Below are 18,258 nucleotides of genomic sequence, written 5' to 3'. Positions count from 1 at the left end.
GAATTGTTTTGCTCCGAAACTTTGAATTGTTTACTCCCCATTATCACACACTACACGCCCCTGAGTTTACAGTATAATCAAAAACCTTTGTGTTAATGGCCTTTGACACACTTAGCATTAAAAGGATTAAGTGTCTTCCTGAGGTGAACTCCGGTACCATTTAGGGGCCTTGTTCATCAAAGCTATAGCGTATTCTTTAATGCTTTGCAATGGGAATGCCACACATTTACACTGCACTGCAAACGGCAGCAGTGTGCTAAGGCGCTGGGCTTGAATTATCCGCCAAACGCTGCTGGTTGGGTGTTTTTGAGTAAAAATGTCAAGCTCGTCACTGTCATTTCAGCTGTTCAGTCACAGTGGAGGAGGGACATGTACCGCTAAGACAAACCATCACATCTTATATATACAAGTGCTGAACAACAACAATAATCGAGGAGAAATCTGTTAGTATACTGTATGTATATTATGTTTCCTCTCATGAACCCACACAGACCGGTGGGTCTGTAAGTACTCTACCGTGTGCTGACAGGTTTACTTCCACAGACATTCCGTATCATAGCAAAGTATCTCAAAAAAGTGCTCTCAAATGCTCCCGCTTGGCGTTTTCAGCTGGAAAAAAACGCTTTGGTGGACACAGAGCCTTAAGGCTTGTTCATAGGCACTTTTGGCCACGCCGAGTCAAACCCTGGCACGTTTTTTTGCGTTCTTATTACCAATCTACAGACACCATCTTAAGTCACTCCCGAGATAAAACAGTCGGGCCAAAGTGTCCCTAAATGCCTTCAAGCAGGTTAAGCTGACGTCAGATGATCTTCATCATCTAATTTAATTCACTGCATCTTAAAGGCTCCTGGCAGCTTTCAAGGTGGAATGTTTTCTTGCGTGCATGAGTTGACGTCATGAATCAAGCAATGCGCTATTCTTTGACTATTCAATTTGTTTGTACTGTCCCTCTTGTTGGACATACACTTTCTGCTGCTCGGATGTTCAAGCACTGAAATCATGTTTATGAATTTCAACTGGATTATGCCAACTGGGAATATTCTATTACCTCACTTGCGCTCCCCAGCACTACAGCTATGCTTCTTAGACACTGCAAGCAAGCTGAAGGAGGTTTGGTGTGCATTCATGAAAGAGAAAGCTACACACACGACAACAGAAAAAGAATGTTGTTGACCACAGGAACACCTGCTGGGCAAACACTCTGCTGGTTCACAAACATTCGTGACATCAGAGACACACCTTCAACCAGGTATCCTTGTTGTGTGGAGATGCAAATCCCTGCCACGATGGCCCGATGCGGTGAGTCAAATTGAGTCAGGCCGATTCAACATGTGTACAGAAAAGGGCTGATTGTGGACCTTCAGGTGACAGAGCCCTCACTAGACTCACCTGGACGCTACAGCAGAGCCCTGCAGGCCAAAGCGCTCGTAGTCTCCACCGTAGATATCTTTCACCAGTTTGTCCACGTTGGTGGAGTCGCCCTTGCTGGCCATTTCCAACGCCTCCTCGAAGGTTTCGCAGCCCGTCAAAAGACAGCAAAGGCCCAGGAATGTACCACCGCCGAGACTGAAGGTAAGAGAGGAAGAGGATAAAGCCAGAGGTAAGAGTGTGAGGGAGACAATAACAGAGGAAGAAGAAGTAAAGTACATGTATAAGGAGGACATAAACGGGGAAAGAGACAATATGAACAAGCAATATTGACGATCTGATTGTTTTCTGTCTGACATAAATATGCAAAGATTTATGAACTAAAATTCCCATCTACTTCTGTCCTCAGCTCAAAGATCTCTCTCTAGTGCTTCAGTCTCTTACGCCACCATGTAAGAGTCACAGGACTTCTGGCTGGACTTTGCAGACCTCTAACCTCTGAGCAACTTCAACTCTTGCATCATGAGCAGCCTGCAACATAAGCGTCTCCCACATTGGCTTCAACTGTAGAACGTGATGCAAATACACCAGAGAATAAACATCTGGGCAGATGAATACGGTTGTTAAAGTTCAGCACGTGCTTTAGATGGCGACACTAGATGTGACCTGGCTTGACTTGCTGGGTGAGCTGAGTTGAAGACACGATGACAGATAATGAACAGGCTTGTTAAATAAAATATAAATGTAAAACAACTAATATTTTCCCATCATGTATGTTCTTTGATTTCCTGACTGTGTCTAACAGCTCACTATCTAATCACAATCTAGTCCCGCTATTACGTAAGTACAAAAGGTACTAAGGTGACGATAGATAAAGAACGGCTGGAATTCAAACAGCTTTGACTTATCAGGCACATCTACTGAAGTTGTAAAAAGTATGCAGCCACCTTCACCTTTGACACAAATTCATTCATGCAAAACAAAACTCACTGAGGCTCAAGGTCAAGTCTTTCTATTGAGTTTTGAACGCCCTTGGGCCCAACTAATATTTCTCTGAAAACGCTGCTCTTCATTCGGGCTGTTTCCCAACATTAGAGTCTATAATCGTGGCAGCGTGCTGTGAGGTTGCAGGTTTTAGCGAGGACATACATGGCATCTCCCCTTCTTACCTAGTCCCAGTCACCCGTTTGTAGTTGTTCTCCGAGTACACAGCCAGTATGGAGACCCCGGAGCCGATGTTGACCAGCAGCATGGGGAAGGGGTTGTCCAGGGTGCAGGGCTTCTTCACGCAGCTTTGTGTGTCTGATGGGTTCTGGAAGTAGTAGCCCTCTGGGTGTCCGTTGAAGCTCACCCTGTCCACGAACAGCAGGCCGCGGATCAGGCAGTCCAGCTCGTCAAGCTTTAGCAGCTCCAGGTCGGCCATCTGCAGCCAAAATGGAGGAGAGTAATAGTACTGAGACGATGCTAAAGACTATCAAAGGGGCTTTAACCGTTCAAGATGATTTAAAGTGAAAGAGGATTCCTTGGAAGCATCGATTTGTCGGTTTTATGAGGATAAAATGATTTTCTAAGCACATCAGTGTGCATGAGGTCTTGGTTCAGCTCAGTTCATGCTGCAGTGCCAGGGGGGAGTTCATTGATCCTACTGCACTGCAGAACGGGTCAATGAACTCAGGTAAACAGGGACTGAGACAGGCAAATATCAGATGCGCTCCCTTCAAAAAGTCATGCCGAAATGCATGGACTGCAAAGACATCGAGGCAGAGAGAAACTTCTGCCTAAATAAGGTATTTGTCTGACCAGCTGTCAAACACTCAAAGATATTCAATTTAATTAATGTAAGACAAGTAAAAGCAGCAAAGTCTCCCATTTAAGAGGCTTGAACTGTTAAATGTTTGCAACACTTGCTTTAAAAATGACCTATGATTAATAATCAAAATAGCTGCAGATTCGTTTTCTGACAGTCGACTTATCAATTAATTAGCTTCTCGTTGCAGTTCCATCGGTAACGCAATGGTGGCGGCGAGAAAGACTTATCAGACATTTCTTCCGGCCTCACCGTTCTGAAGTCATTCTCGAACTTGTACGCCCCGCCTCCGGTGGCGCAGAGCGTTGTGTGCAGGCTGGAGAAGTTCTTGTCGCGACCCATCTGGATGAAACGGGGCATGGCCTGCGTTGGGAAGCGGATGAAGTGCAGGTTTCCCGTCCTGCCGCACATGGTCAGGTTCCTCAGCTCCAGGTGGACATCACGGACACCTGTTTTACCTGAATGAGTGAGGAGCAAATTTTATACTGTAGGATTCTGGCTCAATGTATTGGTGTCCATTTATAAATTGCAAACACACTAAAAGGTGAGGTTTCTGTGATTCCTGTCATAACTAAACCTGAGGTCAAGAACAACGCCCTGCCTATCTTATGCAGCACACTATAGACACACACTGTAAAGTATATCCTGCTTCCTTCCTGTAGCGTGTCATTGACCTGGCGTGCCCTGTTATAGACACAAAACAGACACAAGTATGTGGGTGTGACTACAGGTGTGTGTGTGTGTGTGTGTGTATGTGTGTGTGTGAGTAGACATACCATAGGCCACGTTTGAGGTGAGGTAGCGGCGGATGGACTTGAGGTTTTCCACTTCTTCCTGCTCTTCCTCAGCAGTTATATCGACCGGCTCAAAGTACACCAACTTGACCAGGGTGCCACCGATGTCCATGCCAAACCAGGGGAAGGCTGGAGAGGAAAATGGGGATGTTGTAATTAACCAAGACATTATAAACATTAAAATACCACAACCCAGGATTCAACTGGTGTTTCAGACTTTTAGAAATTAATTTATTTAGACCAAAACTGACTAAATCCCAGACACCTTGTTGTTATAATGTAGCTGTTATTAAAGAAACACCATTATGCTAACAGCCAACGGAAATATAATGTCTGATATGTGATACTAAATAAAATCATTGCTGACCATTTTTACGTCAATAGACTACTTAATTAATTGTCTGCGGTCCATCCTAATGGGTCAACACACATCATCCAACCCTTAACTGCGACACACTTTCCAACCAGAGTTGAACATGGTGGGAGAATACAGTTGACTCAATGATACTGAACAGAAGAAAATGTATTTGTTAATATATTTCAGTGTGTGGAACGTCAACACAGACCTGAAACAACTAATTGATTAATCGATGAGCAGAAAATTAACTCCAAGTATTTTAATATCTGATAAATTGTTTCATTCATTTTAATTTTTCTAAGCAAAACATACCATATATTTGTTTTTTCCAGCTTCACGCACTTGATGATTAGCTGCTTTTTGTTGTTGCCATGCATGATAGTAACCTGAATATCTTTTGATTGGGATTTTGGCCCGTGTTGGACATAACAAGGTATTCAAATACATAATCGTAAGGGAAAAAAGGGAAATTTTAACGGTCATTTTTAACTATTTTCTGACATTAAAAAAAAAAAACAATTAATTGAGAGAACAAACTGATAATAAAAAACAACAGTTAATTGCAGCCATAGACCGGAGCCTCTGCTAACGACGCCCACCACAGATCAACCTGTGACATCTGTCTGGTATGAACAGGACCAACCTGCGTCCTACATGCCTGCTGCATGAACATGGCAATATAACACTACTGCACAGAGACGGCAGGAGAGGAGAGGAGAGGAGAGGAGGGAGGAAACCGGTCTGGATAGTTAGTTGGGTAGAACATTGAGTGCAGAAAAAAAAATCTTCCAGCACAACCGGCGAGAGAGAAAAAAAACACCACCGCAGCTCAACAAGAGCCCAGTCGCCATGGAAACAGACAACCCACCTCCTCCATCATCTCCTCTTCTGGCTGTCTCCTCAGCCTCCTATTTTCTCTTTCACTTAGCTCCATCTCTCAGCCTCCATCGCGCACTCACACACACTATCCATCCATCCATCCATCCATCTTTCTCCCTCTCTGTCTACATCGACTGCATCACCCTCATTTCACTTCCTCCACTTTCACGACTCATCCTCCCTTCTTGCTCCCTCGGCTTCATCATTTTCTTTCCCTTTTCTCCGTCTCTTCTGCCTTCCTTCCCGTCCTTCGCGTTCTCCTTGTCTCTTGATCAAACTAATTCAATTAAAGCAAGATTTACAGCAATGGCTGGAGGAGAACTGATGCCGCAAGACATTTTAAATGCACTGCAAAGCAACTACTATATTTAACTTAATGTACATCAGCCTTTCTATCGATTTTCAGTGCAATTCAGTGGCCTTTATTTGAGTGATAATTAGAGCTGAAATGATTAATTGACTAATTGATTGACTGAAACTATTATTCAAGCAAAAATGACAAACACTCCCTAGTTCCTGCTCTTCCATTATGATGTTTTGCTGATATAATTACAAGTAATCAAAGATGTAATTTTCAGATTAATTGAGAAAATAATTATCAGTTGCAGCCCTAATGATAATATAATCACATGAAGGTATTTGGAGTCAAATAATCTAAGTTGCTAGAATAAAAAACAAACTAAATGTGGTCATTTTCAGTTGGTAGCAATGCGCTAGGCTTTGTATAGAAATCTGCAGTTTTCTTTGGCCTTGAAAATTTATTTTATAAAAGCCTGGATATGATAACAAGTCAAAGTGAGGACGCTTGTCTCCAAAATGTTAAAAGACGGACACAAAACAAGACCTTGGACAGTAAAATCACATCAGTACAAAATGAACCAGAGAAATATGCACATCAAATGTATTATCTTTTGGCAGAAGGATCTTTTCTATTCTGGCTATGTCGTTTATTTTTAGAAGCCACCTGTATTCACTTGTCTTTGCATTGGCAGCGTATCAAATAGCTGGTTGTTCTGGTTGATCGAGGCAAATGTTTTTAAGACGTTGTTGTCTTTACTTAAGACTGGGCCCACATGCAAAACTGCGACCGCAGAATTCCGACGACACCAGCCCAGATTCAAAAGATGTTATCTAAAAGGAATACTGTCACTCTCACTACAAGCCAAAAAGGTAAAGTCTGCAGATATTGTTTGGTATTTGTTGCACAGTAGACAGGTGAGACAAGGATGACAAGGAGCCAGTCGTTCAACAATCAGTGTGTCTATATTTTGGAACAATGACTACCCTGTGCCGCTGTCTGAGATGACACGTGTTCTCAAACATATGTTGTTGTTGTAGAGGAAGCAGTGTTCAACGAAAAGAATTTGCTGAATCCGAATATTTGGTGCATGATGACAGGCCAGCCCACGAAACCACCAAGACGCTGCGAACCACACTTCACATATAAACAACATTAATCATACAGAAAAAATGCTAATATGGTTCACTCACAGTATGAATCACAAACCACCAAGAGAAATACTAAAAAATGGGCATTGCAGTTTTCTAAAACCCAATTTAATGTCTTTAAATGTCTTGTAATGTTTGACCAAAACTCCAAAATCGAAAAATAATAAGTTTACAGTCACACAAAAATAAAGAAAGCAGCATTTTTTAAAGGTAAGAAGCCAGAATGAGGGGATGTTTGCCATTTTTGCATTACAAATAATTAAACTATTATGAAAATAGATGAATTTTCTGAGGTAAAATTAGATTTTTGGAGATTCCTGACTGGTTAAACACCACTGACAACACTTAACATTGGGATTTACCAGCATACCAGAGCTGTGGGTGCTAAAAGTCTGCATGTGACTGACATCACTTAGACGTCTGGTGACAAACTCTTGTCCTCTCTGTGCCTTCGTCATTGCTCTCCCATGACAGGCAGGAGATGTGTTTCACAACAGTGAATTATTCTGTCTGGCTTATTAAGACAAAGTCCACTTTCAGATTAGAGTCCCCAAAACTGAGAGAACTCAGGTCAAGAGCAGAGTTTAAATATTTCTATATTTTTCATAGGTTTTTATTTTTAATTTCGTTTTCAATTTTGTTTAGTTTCAGTCAGTTTCCAGCATAGGTTTGCTTCTTTCAGTTTGGTGTTATTGCTTATAAATGTTTATTTTCAGCTCAGTTTGTATTAATTTCAGTATTAGTTTAGTTTTACATTGTTATAATATTGAGGGGTATTTGTCAGGGGCGAGGTTTAAGAAGTTAAGAAAAGGTATTATTATAAACAAAACGTGTATATATATTTTGTTAGTAAATACATCATTTCAGCTAGTTTTCGCTGTTGTATTTTATTTTTTAAGATTATTTTTGGGGCTTTTATTGCCTATTTTACACTGCGGCTAGAGAGTGATGGGAAAGGGGTAGAGAGAATGGGGATGACATGCAGCAAAGGACTCAGCCTACATGGGGCAGACACTCTAATCCAGTGGTTCCCAACTGGTCCTGCTATGGGCTCCAAATTTCTCCTTAGTCATTAGTTCAAGGGCCACACAGTTTAATATTTTTGCTGTCATACTTGCGTTTGGCCATGTTGTCATTGCTGTCTCTGTTGAGCAGCTGTTTGTTATTCACTCTCTACAGCAGGAAACTGCACTTCAAAATAAAAGCGCTGTACTGGAAATTCATTTTACTTAAAAATAAAGCGTGTTTTTTTACACCTAGTTTTAGTTTTTACTTTAGTATGAAGTAATTGTAACACCCTTAGTCATGAGTGAACCCCATGTAAACATGTATCTTATGCCTTTTTTTAGCTTCAGCCGGTGTCCACAATAAAGGTGTCTCCTTTCTCCGAACAGAGGGGGACAGCACGTCTGCAGTCATGAGGACAGACAGTAGTGGCATATACTGTACTGTATGAGCAGCAACCTTCAAGTGCCCTCAATCTAATGTTTATTGTATATCATATCACATGTGACACAGTACTGTTTGTAGTGACTTAAGACAGTGTGGTGGCATTTTGTCTATGAGTGTACAAGTCCTTGAAAGCAACACTGGGCTGCAGTCACTTAAAATCATCCGAGACCATTGTTGCTGTTCTTTTCTTCAAGGTTAAAAAAACTGAAGGTTGTTATTTAAACTTAAGAACATGTATTTAAATTAGTAGATAAGAAAAAGCACATTATGCTCAATATTTTTTGTTGGAATTGTGTTATAGTCTGTGGTGGTGCTTTGTTTCTGAGCACTAAGTCATTAAAACTTGTAGTGCTCAGTAACTGAATCCAACAGTATGACTACTAGCACCACTGCTGCTACTGTTACCTGTCGATGCTACAACTGTTCCCTCTACACCTGCTGCTGCTCTGCTATAGTGGTTGGTGTTTGGTTACTTTCCAACAGGGGTCACCTATCACCTCCTTCATTGTTTGGTTGACTTTTTGTTACAGTGCCCTCTCACCCACTGGCCTGCTCTGATGTCTGTAAACATGAAATGAGAAGCATAGATTTCGCAGAGCCCGCTGAAGAGGTCAAATAAACTGAACTGTTTTTTGTTACTAAAATAGCTTTAAATATAGATTTTGGTTAAAAACAAACTGACCTTGTTTAACTCAACTACCTTTCCTGTGACAACCAACTACTGGAAAAACAGGATTTTTTACAATGTGAGAACATGAGGTAAAACCTGATGCACATTACGTTTCCCCACAGCGTAATTCTTTATTGAGGTCAGCTGTGTCACCCCTGAAGCCGCAAGAAGTAAAGATACGTGACAAGCACCAGAGCTAAGACGGAGCTGCTGGGAACAGAAATACGATCCTCTTCTCTGATATAATATAAAGCAACGCTGTCAGCGGCCAGCCAAGGTACATGACAGTGTCTGCCTCAAGTGACAATCACGCCTTCCTCCACAGCCTTGGCCAAAAACACACTCACAACCACCTCGACATGAGCTCAATGAAATTAAATATCTTAATGTCTCTACTCTGACACCACACCGTAAACCACAACTTTTTCTCTGACAAATATAAACAAATAAATATGCTGGTATTTTGAGTTGCTGTGTGTTATTGCTAACGCTGTGTCCTCAGACTGAACCTTTTTTTTTTTTTACATATATGTGTCAAGACACTGCCCATTTCTGTGCTTCCCCTCCTCTGATTCAATGTTGTCATAGTGGAAATCTTTCCAATTCTATTTAGGCCGTGTGACACTAATTCCCAACACTGAAACTGATACTAATAAGGATGAAATCTATTCAGTGGGGGAGGAAATGTTAATTTACAGCCTGAGTGTTTCCTTGAAGCGCCAATGGTTTCAGATAACACACACACACTTCATTCATTGCCAGGACAGGAAGTGGACTACTGTGAGGACGTTTCTCTCGTTCTTTTTTAACACTGTGCAACATGTGTGTACTGAAATTGAAATTATTTAAGTATTTCTTTTTGTGGCATGTGTCAGTTGAGTTGAGTGAAACAGTAAACTGGTTATACAGAGGTACAAAGACTAAAAGTTGGATTGATTGCTGGTTTTGCGGCTGAACTGGCATTTGTCACTATGACGTGTTCTGGAAAATGAAAACATCAGCAACCTGTGCTGACGGCATCACCGTGCTAAATCCGGCTCGGGTTGCTTTAGTATTAAGCAATAGGAAAACGTGATTAATATAATGTTATGTTTATAAATGGACCATTGAAACCGCGAGGGCTCGACAGGCTGTGCGCGTTTTAGTGCCAAGATGAGCACCGGCAACTTGGAGGAGATCAAATTTCAGAAGAGGTGGGAGGGGGAAGAGCGGTGCATGCTGTATTTGTTTACTAAAGTTCATGTCTTTTTTGGGGCAACAAGACCGGACATGGCAGAGCTACTCATGGGGGAAAAAATGCGGCGATAAGGCAACATTTTGGATTTAAAGACAAACTAAACTTTTATCGGACACTATGTTTCTATTTATTCCTGTCACTCGCTTTGAAAGCACCGCAGTGGAACGGCTGATTAATAAAGTTGAAATGAGGAATAACGGAAGACAGTCAGAAAGCTGAACGTTTTTGGTGAGCTAAATGACCATCTATTAAAAAGCTAGGCTACTTCCTGTTGGCCATACCGTACATAGTTTCCAGTAAATACCACAGATTAAAACACGTGCTTTCTGTTTTAAAAGTAACGTTACAAATGTAGAAAGATAGCGAGTAGGCAACTCACCCATTTTTAAAGCGGTTATGTCTCCAGTCTGATCTCAGGTGCATAGCGTAGTTGGTTACATGATGTGCGAGAACGGCATATCTAATAGATTCAGTGCAGAGAGATCTCCAGTGTTAGGCAATGCAATGTGATACTGTGCAACACCAGATAAGATTCAGTATACAGTTTGATCCAGGCTTGGTATCAAACCGGTTTGAAAATCTTTACACCGACCCACCCAACAATGAATGACAGCAGACATCTTTAAATAACCTTTCAGGTTGAGTCCTATTGAATGGCAAACACTCAGACGTCTGAAGTGGTATCTGAACCACAGGCATCCCCTGAATCTGAATGGACGGGTTTTTTAATTTGTCAACTTGACATTTTGTGACTGCAGCTCTTCCGTCATCATCACTGTGTGTTAAATATTAGCGCTTCGTCGTCACCTGGCTGCCAGTGATATCAAGAAACATGGCCGCACTGACTGAAAAGACATCACAGGGGCACAATGTACTGGCCTACATTCTTTCTTTGATTCATTCACTGTGGCCCTGTGGCTAAATTCACACATATACATCATCTACAAAAAGACAGGGACTATAATGGAGTGGTCCCTGTGCAGATTCTTGTCAGCGTTTCCTCGAGCAAGGCGTTTAACTCCCTGACAGACGTCTTGCTGCCCAAAGGTCACTAGTAAAGCATTGCTGCTAACCTTCAAACGTCCCTCCATAAATGAAGTAAAAATGTAAAAAAATCGGCCTCATGGTGCAGGTTTCTCTTTAAAAAGCACACAGACGCACTGGGTATACAGCCAAAGGTCAGTGTGGCAAGGAGCAGGGTCGGGGAGTGAGGAGTGATTTGTGTCCATGTAGGTGAAAGGTCTCTGGCCTCACACTCTCCACTCAGTAGGTACAGTATAAGTGTGTGCACAGTCTGGCTGGATTTACAAAGTGTTGAAGGCAGGGTTTCTGTGTATTTTCCGCCATGCTAACTGTTTCCAACATTACTTCAGGGATTCTCAGCAGCAACCATATCTATTAAATGTCCTGTTGCTCAGCCTTTAATCTCAGGTCTGGTTTGGTGTCTGTGTGCTATAACACTGCACCGAGAGCACAGGACAGGAACAACACGAGCACAACACGCCTTTGTGATAAGACAAGAAAACAACCGGTGTGCAGCTGAATACTGTACACACACAGTGGATACAATAATATAAAGTCATTTGTAAACATACCATCACAGGAAGTTGTGTTTTTGGACTGTGGGAGGAAGCCATGGAGCCCGGAGAAACCCACGCTGACATGAGAATATGCAAACTCAGCCAGCGGACGGGAACCCTGAACCCTCTTGCTGTGAGGTGACAGTGCTAACTACAACCTCATTGTGCCGCTCACCTATGAGTAGGTTTACCTAAATAATTCACACTTAATCTTAATAAATCTCAGTCTACAAATCGACATAGGCAGATCACTGAGCTTTAGGGAGTGAGATTTTTATATCTGGCAGAACAAACAGACAATTTGGCTGCTATCTTTTAGACTCTGTCTGGTAACATAGCACAACAGATTGAAGATAAAGACAGCACATGAGGACACAAGTAGTTTTTGTTTTTTGGTACAGTTTCAGATAGGAGAAGAGTCATTGTCGCCCCTCTCTCACCTGTGAAGCACCCACACCTTACTGAAACTTGTTAGCACCCCCCCCCCCTTTCAATGCACCTGCAGCAGAAAGTGGTAGAACATTGACTTGACCTGTGGCACACCTTTTTGACAAATCTGTTTCTTTTTATGGGAGTTATTCTGTTACGAAATTAACACACACACTGGCTGCAACCAGCTGGAAACTGAACTCACTGCCCTGAATTAAAGGTTCTTCTCTTTAAAATGAAAAAGTCAACACCTGATTTAACCGAGAAACATCCAGGGATCCAGCTTAGGTGTTGATTCTTTTGTGATTCTTCATAGCTGAACAAAACTGTAGACGCTTTAATTATTTTCTATAAGCACCGCCAATCAAACTGATCCTTCCAGCCCCACCTTTAGAGATTTCAAGAACATTATGTTTTCTTTCTTGTCTTCCTAAATCATTACACCTTGGTATCTGTTACTCAATGTGAATTTCATTCAAAACTCTTGCAAATAAAATATAAAAGTGGTGTTGACACTGCTACTAATGCTGCATGTAAAACTTTCAATATATCTTAAGCCAGGGCTCGACAGCAATGGTCGCCAGATTGCAACTGACAACCATTTTTAACAACTGGCAACCAATTCACACTTTTAAACAGCAGTGAAACATGCACCCCAAAATAAATATATTTTTATCTTCCATATTGTCGGACTTCTCTTAATCAATATTCATTGAAAAACAGAGGACCATCTCTTTTGAACAACCTTCTTCCATCTCGACAATCATCATCTACATTATCGTTATTCAAAAAACATCTAAAAAGGACTCTAATTTGCTAAGACTCCTAATACTTTATTGATTTATTTGTAATTTCTCTTTGTAAATTGTACATCTTTTACAAATTTGTATTACTTCTTAGTCTGAACTCTTACTCAAGTATGCAATCTTTGCTTTCTGTCTTTTATTTTCTAATAAGAGGTAAAAATGGCTTCTAACCTCTCCTGTACAATGTTTTAATTTCTAATTTATTTTTCCTGTTTTTTTCTATACATATAGGGTATGTACTAATAAACTAAACTAAACTCAATATTCGTTGCAGTGGTGATATTTAAATATTGTTATTACAGTCAGAACTGAGACAGACATTGTGCACATGTTTTGCTGTGTTGACTCTCGTGCATTAGGCATCTGTTTTGGAGACAATGGTGAAGCAAATGAAGTGTTTTGACTCTGGGTGTAAAGTTTGACTAACTCGTCAACATTCCAACATTATAAAGAACCAAATGACCCTGAACGAACAGATAAATGATACAGGCGGATCTGCACAGCATCTTAAATACTCAAAACTATAAGGTTACTAAAATGCCTACCATATTTTTAGTCTTGGCAACCAAAAGCTGATGCCTGGTGACCACTTTTAAGAGTTAGTGTTGTTAGCGCAAAGCACACTTCCACTTCTCTTTCCAATGGTGTTTCTGTGTTTTTTAAAATCACTTTATTTTGTTGGGGGCAGTTCTGTCATTTCAACCCCTGTAAATACTTTATACTGATAACATCATAGCCTACTAATACTGCTGAACTTTCTGTTTTTATTTTAAGGTGACTCTACACAGCATCTGTGACGGTGCAACATGCCTCCTTCAAAGCCATGTGTAACACTGGCACTGTCTACAAACCAGTTAAACAAGGGGATTAAGGTATGATTAAAGGGCTTATAGAAATTCACTGGCAAAACATTTAAAATATGCCCTGCACATTGAGCATGAAATAAAGCACACTTTGGCCACAGATGCCGTTCTCAACTAATTAGTACACACCCTCTATGGTATACCACATCTGGGAACTTGTAGTTACTGGTATGTTTGCACATTTCCTGTCTTTATTCCTCTTATTTCGGCGGCTTTTGCTGAAATACTGCAAATTCCCCAAAAAGTCCCCATTCACCCACGATGTTACACCTTTATTGTCTGGTTTAAACATTGGTATGCAATCAGATGACACAACCACATCTGGGGGTTTACAATGAAAAAATGTGAGGTATAAAAAGAAACAGGGGAGAGCTGGAGAATTAACATGTTGGTTATAGTAAAGGCCATTTTGTTACAGGAAACAATCGATGAAAATTGCTGGCAAGTTTGGTGTAAACAAGGGGTACTGCGGGCAGTGTTACCCAGACCCTACACCACCTCAATTGAGGACAAAAGTGAAAAATCACAACCCCAAGGGGAACACATTCCAGGGTGGGCTCTCAGTGGGTGAAAGCTTAGAGGGTTATCCGGGTTTATCGGAGCGGCTGGCCTCCATCCAATGATAACTCAGCCATAAGGCAGAGGAGCTCTGACCGGACATTTCAAAGTTTACTGATGAGATGTCATCTTAATTATGTAACCTGGGCCAGTTCTTGTGCAGGGCCTTTCTCTCTCCCATCACAGCAGACCACAGCAAAGAATCAATGCGTTATCAACTGTGTGTGCATTGCAACATCACACTTCTACAGTTAGTTGTCGTTCATAATAACACCAGTACAGACCATATTATACCAGATAGGAATATTGCTATGTTGTTTCATGATGATTTTCCTGTTTCTAGATTGGTTCGTTTAGCTTTTCATTACTTTAGCACAACTCACAAATGAATATCTCGTCTTATTCACAGATACAGAATCCAGAGTACACACTGTATATCCCAGCGATGTGTCTTATAAACTATCAGCATGTCTTTACAACCAGAAGCAATCCTTGTACATTTTTGCACGTGGTGATTCTGTTTTTATCTTACTGTGCTTGATAGGTTTTTCTTTCTAGGAATACACCACTGATAGCAAAACTACTCATATTCCTGCATAAGTTAACACTGCCAATTATGGATCTGAATGAATTCTTTGGATCCATCAATCAAAGGAACAAGGACAAATCATGCAGCGCTATACTATCGGAAGAACTTGCGTGCTAATGACTTTATTTACTTAGGTCAACAAGCAGAAGTAGTGGTCAACTACTCTCACACAGGTATAACCTGTCAGACCTCAAGGGTATGCTGGTGAAGTGATAAATATACGCTTAGCTAAATTAGAGAGGTTGTAGCCTTAAGAGGAGATTCCTCAAGCAACAGTCACAATATGTTGGAATAACTCGGAGCCACATAATAAGTGAAAAACTCCACCCTGGGACAGTAAATTGCTTCTGATTATGGGAATGTGATGTGCAATAATTGATACGGCAGTAATGATCACAATGCTGATGTTGCTGTATTTACTTAAGCATCCATATTTACATAGCAAAAGGTTGAACTGATGGTCAGCCCTTTGTGTCAGTTGTATTCTTTGGGTTTTGTTCGATAAAATCTTACAAAAAAACATGACAAATTCAGGTAGAAACTTAACTTATTAATGTTTACAGTGGAGTGATTAACCACAAAATTTCAATATGAGAAGCCTGTCGTTACAAGATCATATGGCGAGACAATAAAAACTCATATTGGCTGCTCGCAGGTGACACTTATGTAAATTCCCCGAGGGCAGTAACTCAAAAGGACGTCTCCTTCACCCTCTCTGCCTCGGTCTCTCCCTAACACAATTACTGATAGATGCTAGGAATGCTGACAAGATGACTTGGCAACAAGGCCCCTAGACTTGCAACTGGTCTCTCTGCAAACATTTCACCAGAACGAGTTTTACCATGACAGCATCACTTGGCCACAACAAATGCAGAGCCTTTCACTGGGCAGCCCTGAAAAGAAGCTCTGGGGAAGTTGCCCTGAAATTCCCTGCTGTTGTCACCAATCAGCTGCCTGCAAGTGCATGACTTCACAGCACTCTGCCTTTTTATCACAGTTTAAACATGCAACATTCTCACTGACTGTATGAATGACATAAACATTGATAAATGAAGATGATGAACTTAAATTAAAATAGCCAAACACGAGTTTAAAGTGAAAATTAATCTCAAACAATGAAAAAAATCTGTATAAACATTTAAAGTGTTCCTCTGTTTCAATATCTGAGACTTCTCGGTACAATAAAACACAAAACCAACTCACACTTACCCGGTTTCTTCTCACTTATAAGCTTCATAGTGAGGCAAAATATCAGCTCACAGGTGTAAACAAAAAGAAAACAATAAAACCAGTGTGTGACAGACTTGTTGGAGGAAAGCTCAAGACGCCTCGGACAGTCTTGGATATTCAAAGAGACTTCACACACGGAAGAAAACGACACTTTCCGACATCCTGCGCAAAACCTGCAAAGTTTTCCTGGGTGATCTTCACTCACATCATCCGAAATACTGGGTAAATAAGGGGGCGGGGCCTCGCTGCCTCCTGAAGACAGGAGTCGGGTGCTGATTGGCTGAGGCAAGCCAGGCCCACTTATCAGGAGCTTTTTCACCACCGGGGAACCGACCAATCACAGCGCACCAAATGCAACCTGAGGGTTCATAATAACAAAAGGGGGTCTCCCTGACGACAGCAGGCTTGTAGATTGGACAGATCAGCCGGAGACACTGACCAGCTAATCTGATCGAAGAGAGGAGACCCATAGGGACATGATTGTGATCTGAACACGCACACCATGAGACGATAATGGGAGTCAATAAAAAGGCAGTGGGAGGAAAACACACGCTGGGTGTCTCATTGCAACACCGCATGGTTGTGCAAACCCCAGCTGATCGGTGTTACACAGTGGAGGGTTGCGGTAACCCAGATCACACATCAGAAAAAAATGTCAGGCTAATATGCACAATTAAACCATAGCGGGTACTTAATTTAATTTCCCCTGCGCTGGTTGACACTTACGTGGTCTGTTCCGTCTCACCGACTCGGTCCTCCTCCGTAGCCGGCACCTCTTGGCCGGGGACCCGTTGCACTCCGCATCGTCCCCGCGGTGCAGGTGATGCATGTTCTCAAATGTGCTGCTGTTGGGTCCGGAGCTCGAGCCGAATGTACTGTTGCTACTGCAGCAGCTGCCGTTAGCATGAAACCCCCTCTGGCTCTGCCCGTTGTTGACATGAAAAGGTCCCGACGCTCCTTTCTTATCGATCATTGACTTGGCTTTATCCATGGCAACAGCTAGCCTAGCCTAGCTTAGCATCTGCAGGGGGATAAGTACAAGCACGGCCGCTAGCGGTGAGACACCCGGCTACTGCTTTAGCTCAGCTAGCTAACGTTAGCCCGGCTGCTCGCAAGCTAGTGACACAGTCGCGCGACCAGTTTGCTCGTGTCCTTTCCCGCAGTGAAACGTCTTCCACAATGAGATATCACGCTAAATTTTGACGCACATTCTCGCTGTAATTGCGTGTAAAATTAAAACGCGAGCAGCCGCTAAAATACAGCGTTTCCTTTGAGGTCACTCGCGGTCATTTCCCCACATTGAGATTCTGGCAGGCGCAGCGGCAGCCGGTGCGTGCGCGCGCGTGAGTGTGTGTTGGTGGAATGCTACGTCACACCAGCTCCTCCAGCCGAGGCCTGAACCAGTTCACCTCCTCCGACCGGTTTCTCCTCTCTACTACACAATCACACTGTAATTCAACACTGGGACGCGACAGAAACGCAACAGAGGGCTTGTCCCGGGTCGGCTACAGTACAGCAGCGCGCTGGTTCCCTGCTGGAATATTAAACAAAGTCGACACAGTACCAGTCCGTGCAGCTGTGGGCGCTTTATTTATAAAAGTCGCTGTTCGCTGTCACCCTCGTCCCCCCTGCCTGCCTGCAGTCCTCTACACGTGTGATGTGAGCACAAAGCTGCCTGTCAATATATGAGTCATGAAAATGAACTGCTGTAACCCTGGAGCTGCAGGACTGGCTTCTGTCTTTTAATCGATGTATCTGATTTGTGCACCACATGGGAACCTCACCACAATTACACTTTAAAGGAAATTAAAATAAAGTGTAATGCACTGTAGTTCATTTCATAGGTATATTAGGTTTATTTTAAATCAATTAATATTCATTATTTAAGAAAGACCTGATATCAAACAGTGCATTGGATGCATAGCAAGAGCACTTGAATCAAGATACAAAGGTCAACCAACAATCTCAGCTTGATAAGGGGAAACAATCACCAATCTGGGACCATTCAGAAGACATTTCCTTGTTTCTTTCTTAGCCAATCATTCCTGATATAAATCTCAGTTTTCAATTTTTTAATATGCATCTAAAGCAGGAGTGTCAAACTCATTTTAGTTCATGGGCCACATGCAGCCTAATTTAATCTCAGATGGGCTGGCCCCATAAAACCATTGCACAATCCAATATTT

At 41.9% G+C, this 18,258-nt stretch overlaps 1 protein-coding gene across 2 annotated transcripts in view; it reads right to left on the bottom strand.

Moving 5' to 3' along the window:
* pank1a (pantothenate kinase 1a) overlaps nt 1-17,706 on the bottom strand; it is a 28,567-nt gene extending 10,861 nt beyond the window's left edge. Inside the window, exons 1-5 of one of the 2 annotated variants that reach the window (XM_050070824.1) lie at nt 16,799-17,706; nt 3,955-4,101; nt 3,431-3,636; nt 2,541-2,794; nt 1,393-1,569 (exon numbers count right to left, since the gene is read on the bottom strand). In XM_050070824.1, the coding sequence (XP_049926781.1) occupies nt 1,393-1,569; nt 2,541-2,794; nt 3,431-3,636; nt 3,955-4,101; nt 16,799-17,063 (1,049 nt within the window). In that variant the 5' untranslated portion in view covers nt 17,064-17,706. Of the gene's footprint in view, nt 1-1,392; nt 1,570-2,540; nt 2,795-3,430; nt 3,637-3,954; nt 4,102-16,051; nt 16,305-16,798 lie in introns of those variants that run through there. The other variant, XM_050070825.1, reaches the window with a different exon arrangement.
* Between the last annotated feature and the right edge of the window lie 552 nt (nt 17,707-18,258).

This window comes from Epinephelus moara, chromosome 19 (assembly GCF_006386435.1).
Source record: "Epinephelus moara isolate mb chromosome 19, YSFRI_EMoa_1.0, whole genome shotgun sequence".
In the NCBI taxonomy this organism is placed as follows: Eukaryota; Metazoa; Chordata; class Actinopteri; order Perciformes; family Serranidae; genus Epinephelus; species Epinephelus moara.
Note: the sequence above shows the minus strand (reverse complement) of the source record. Positions and strands in the feature narration are given on the sequence as shown.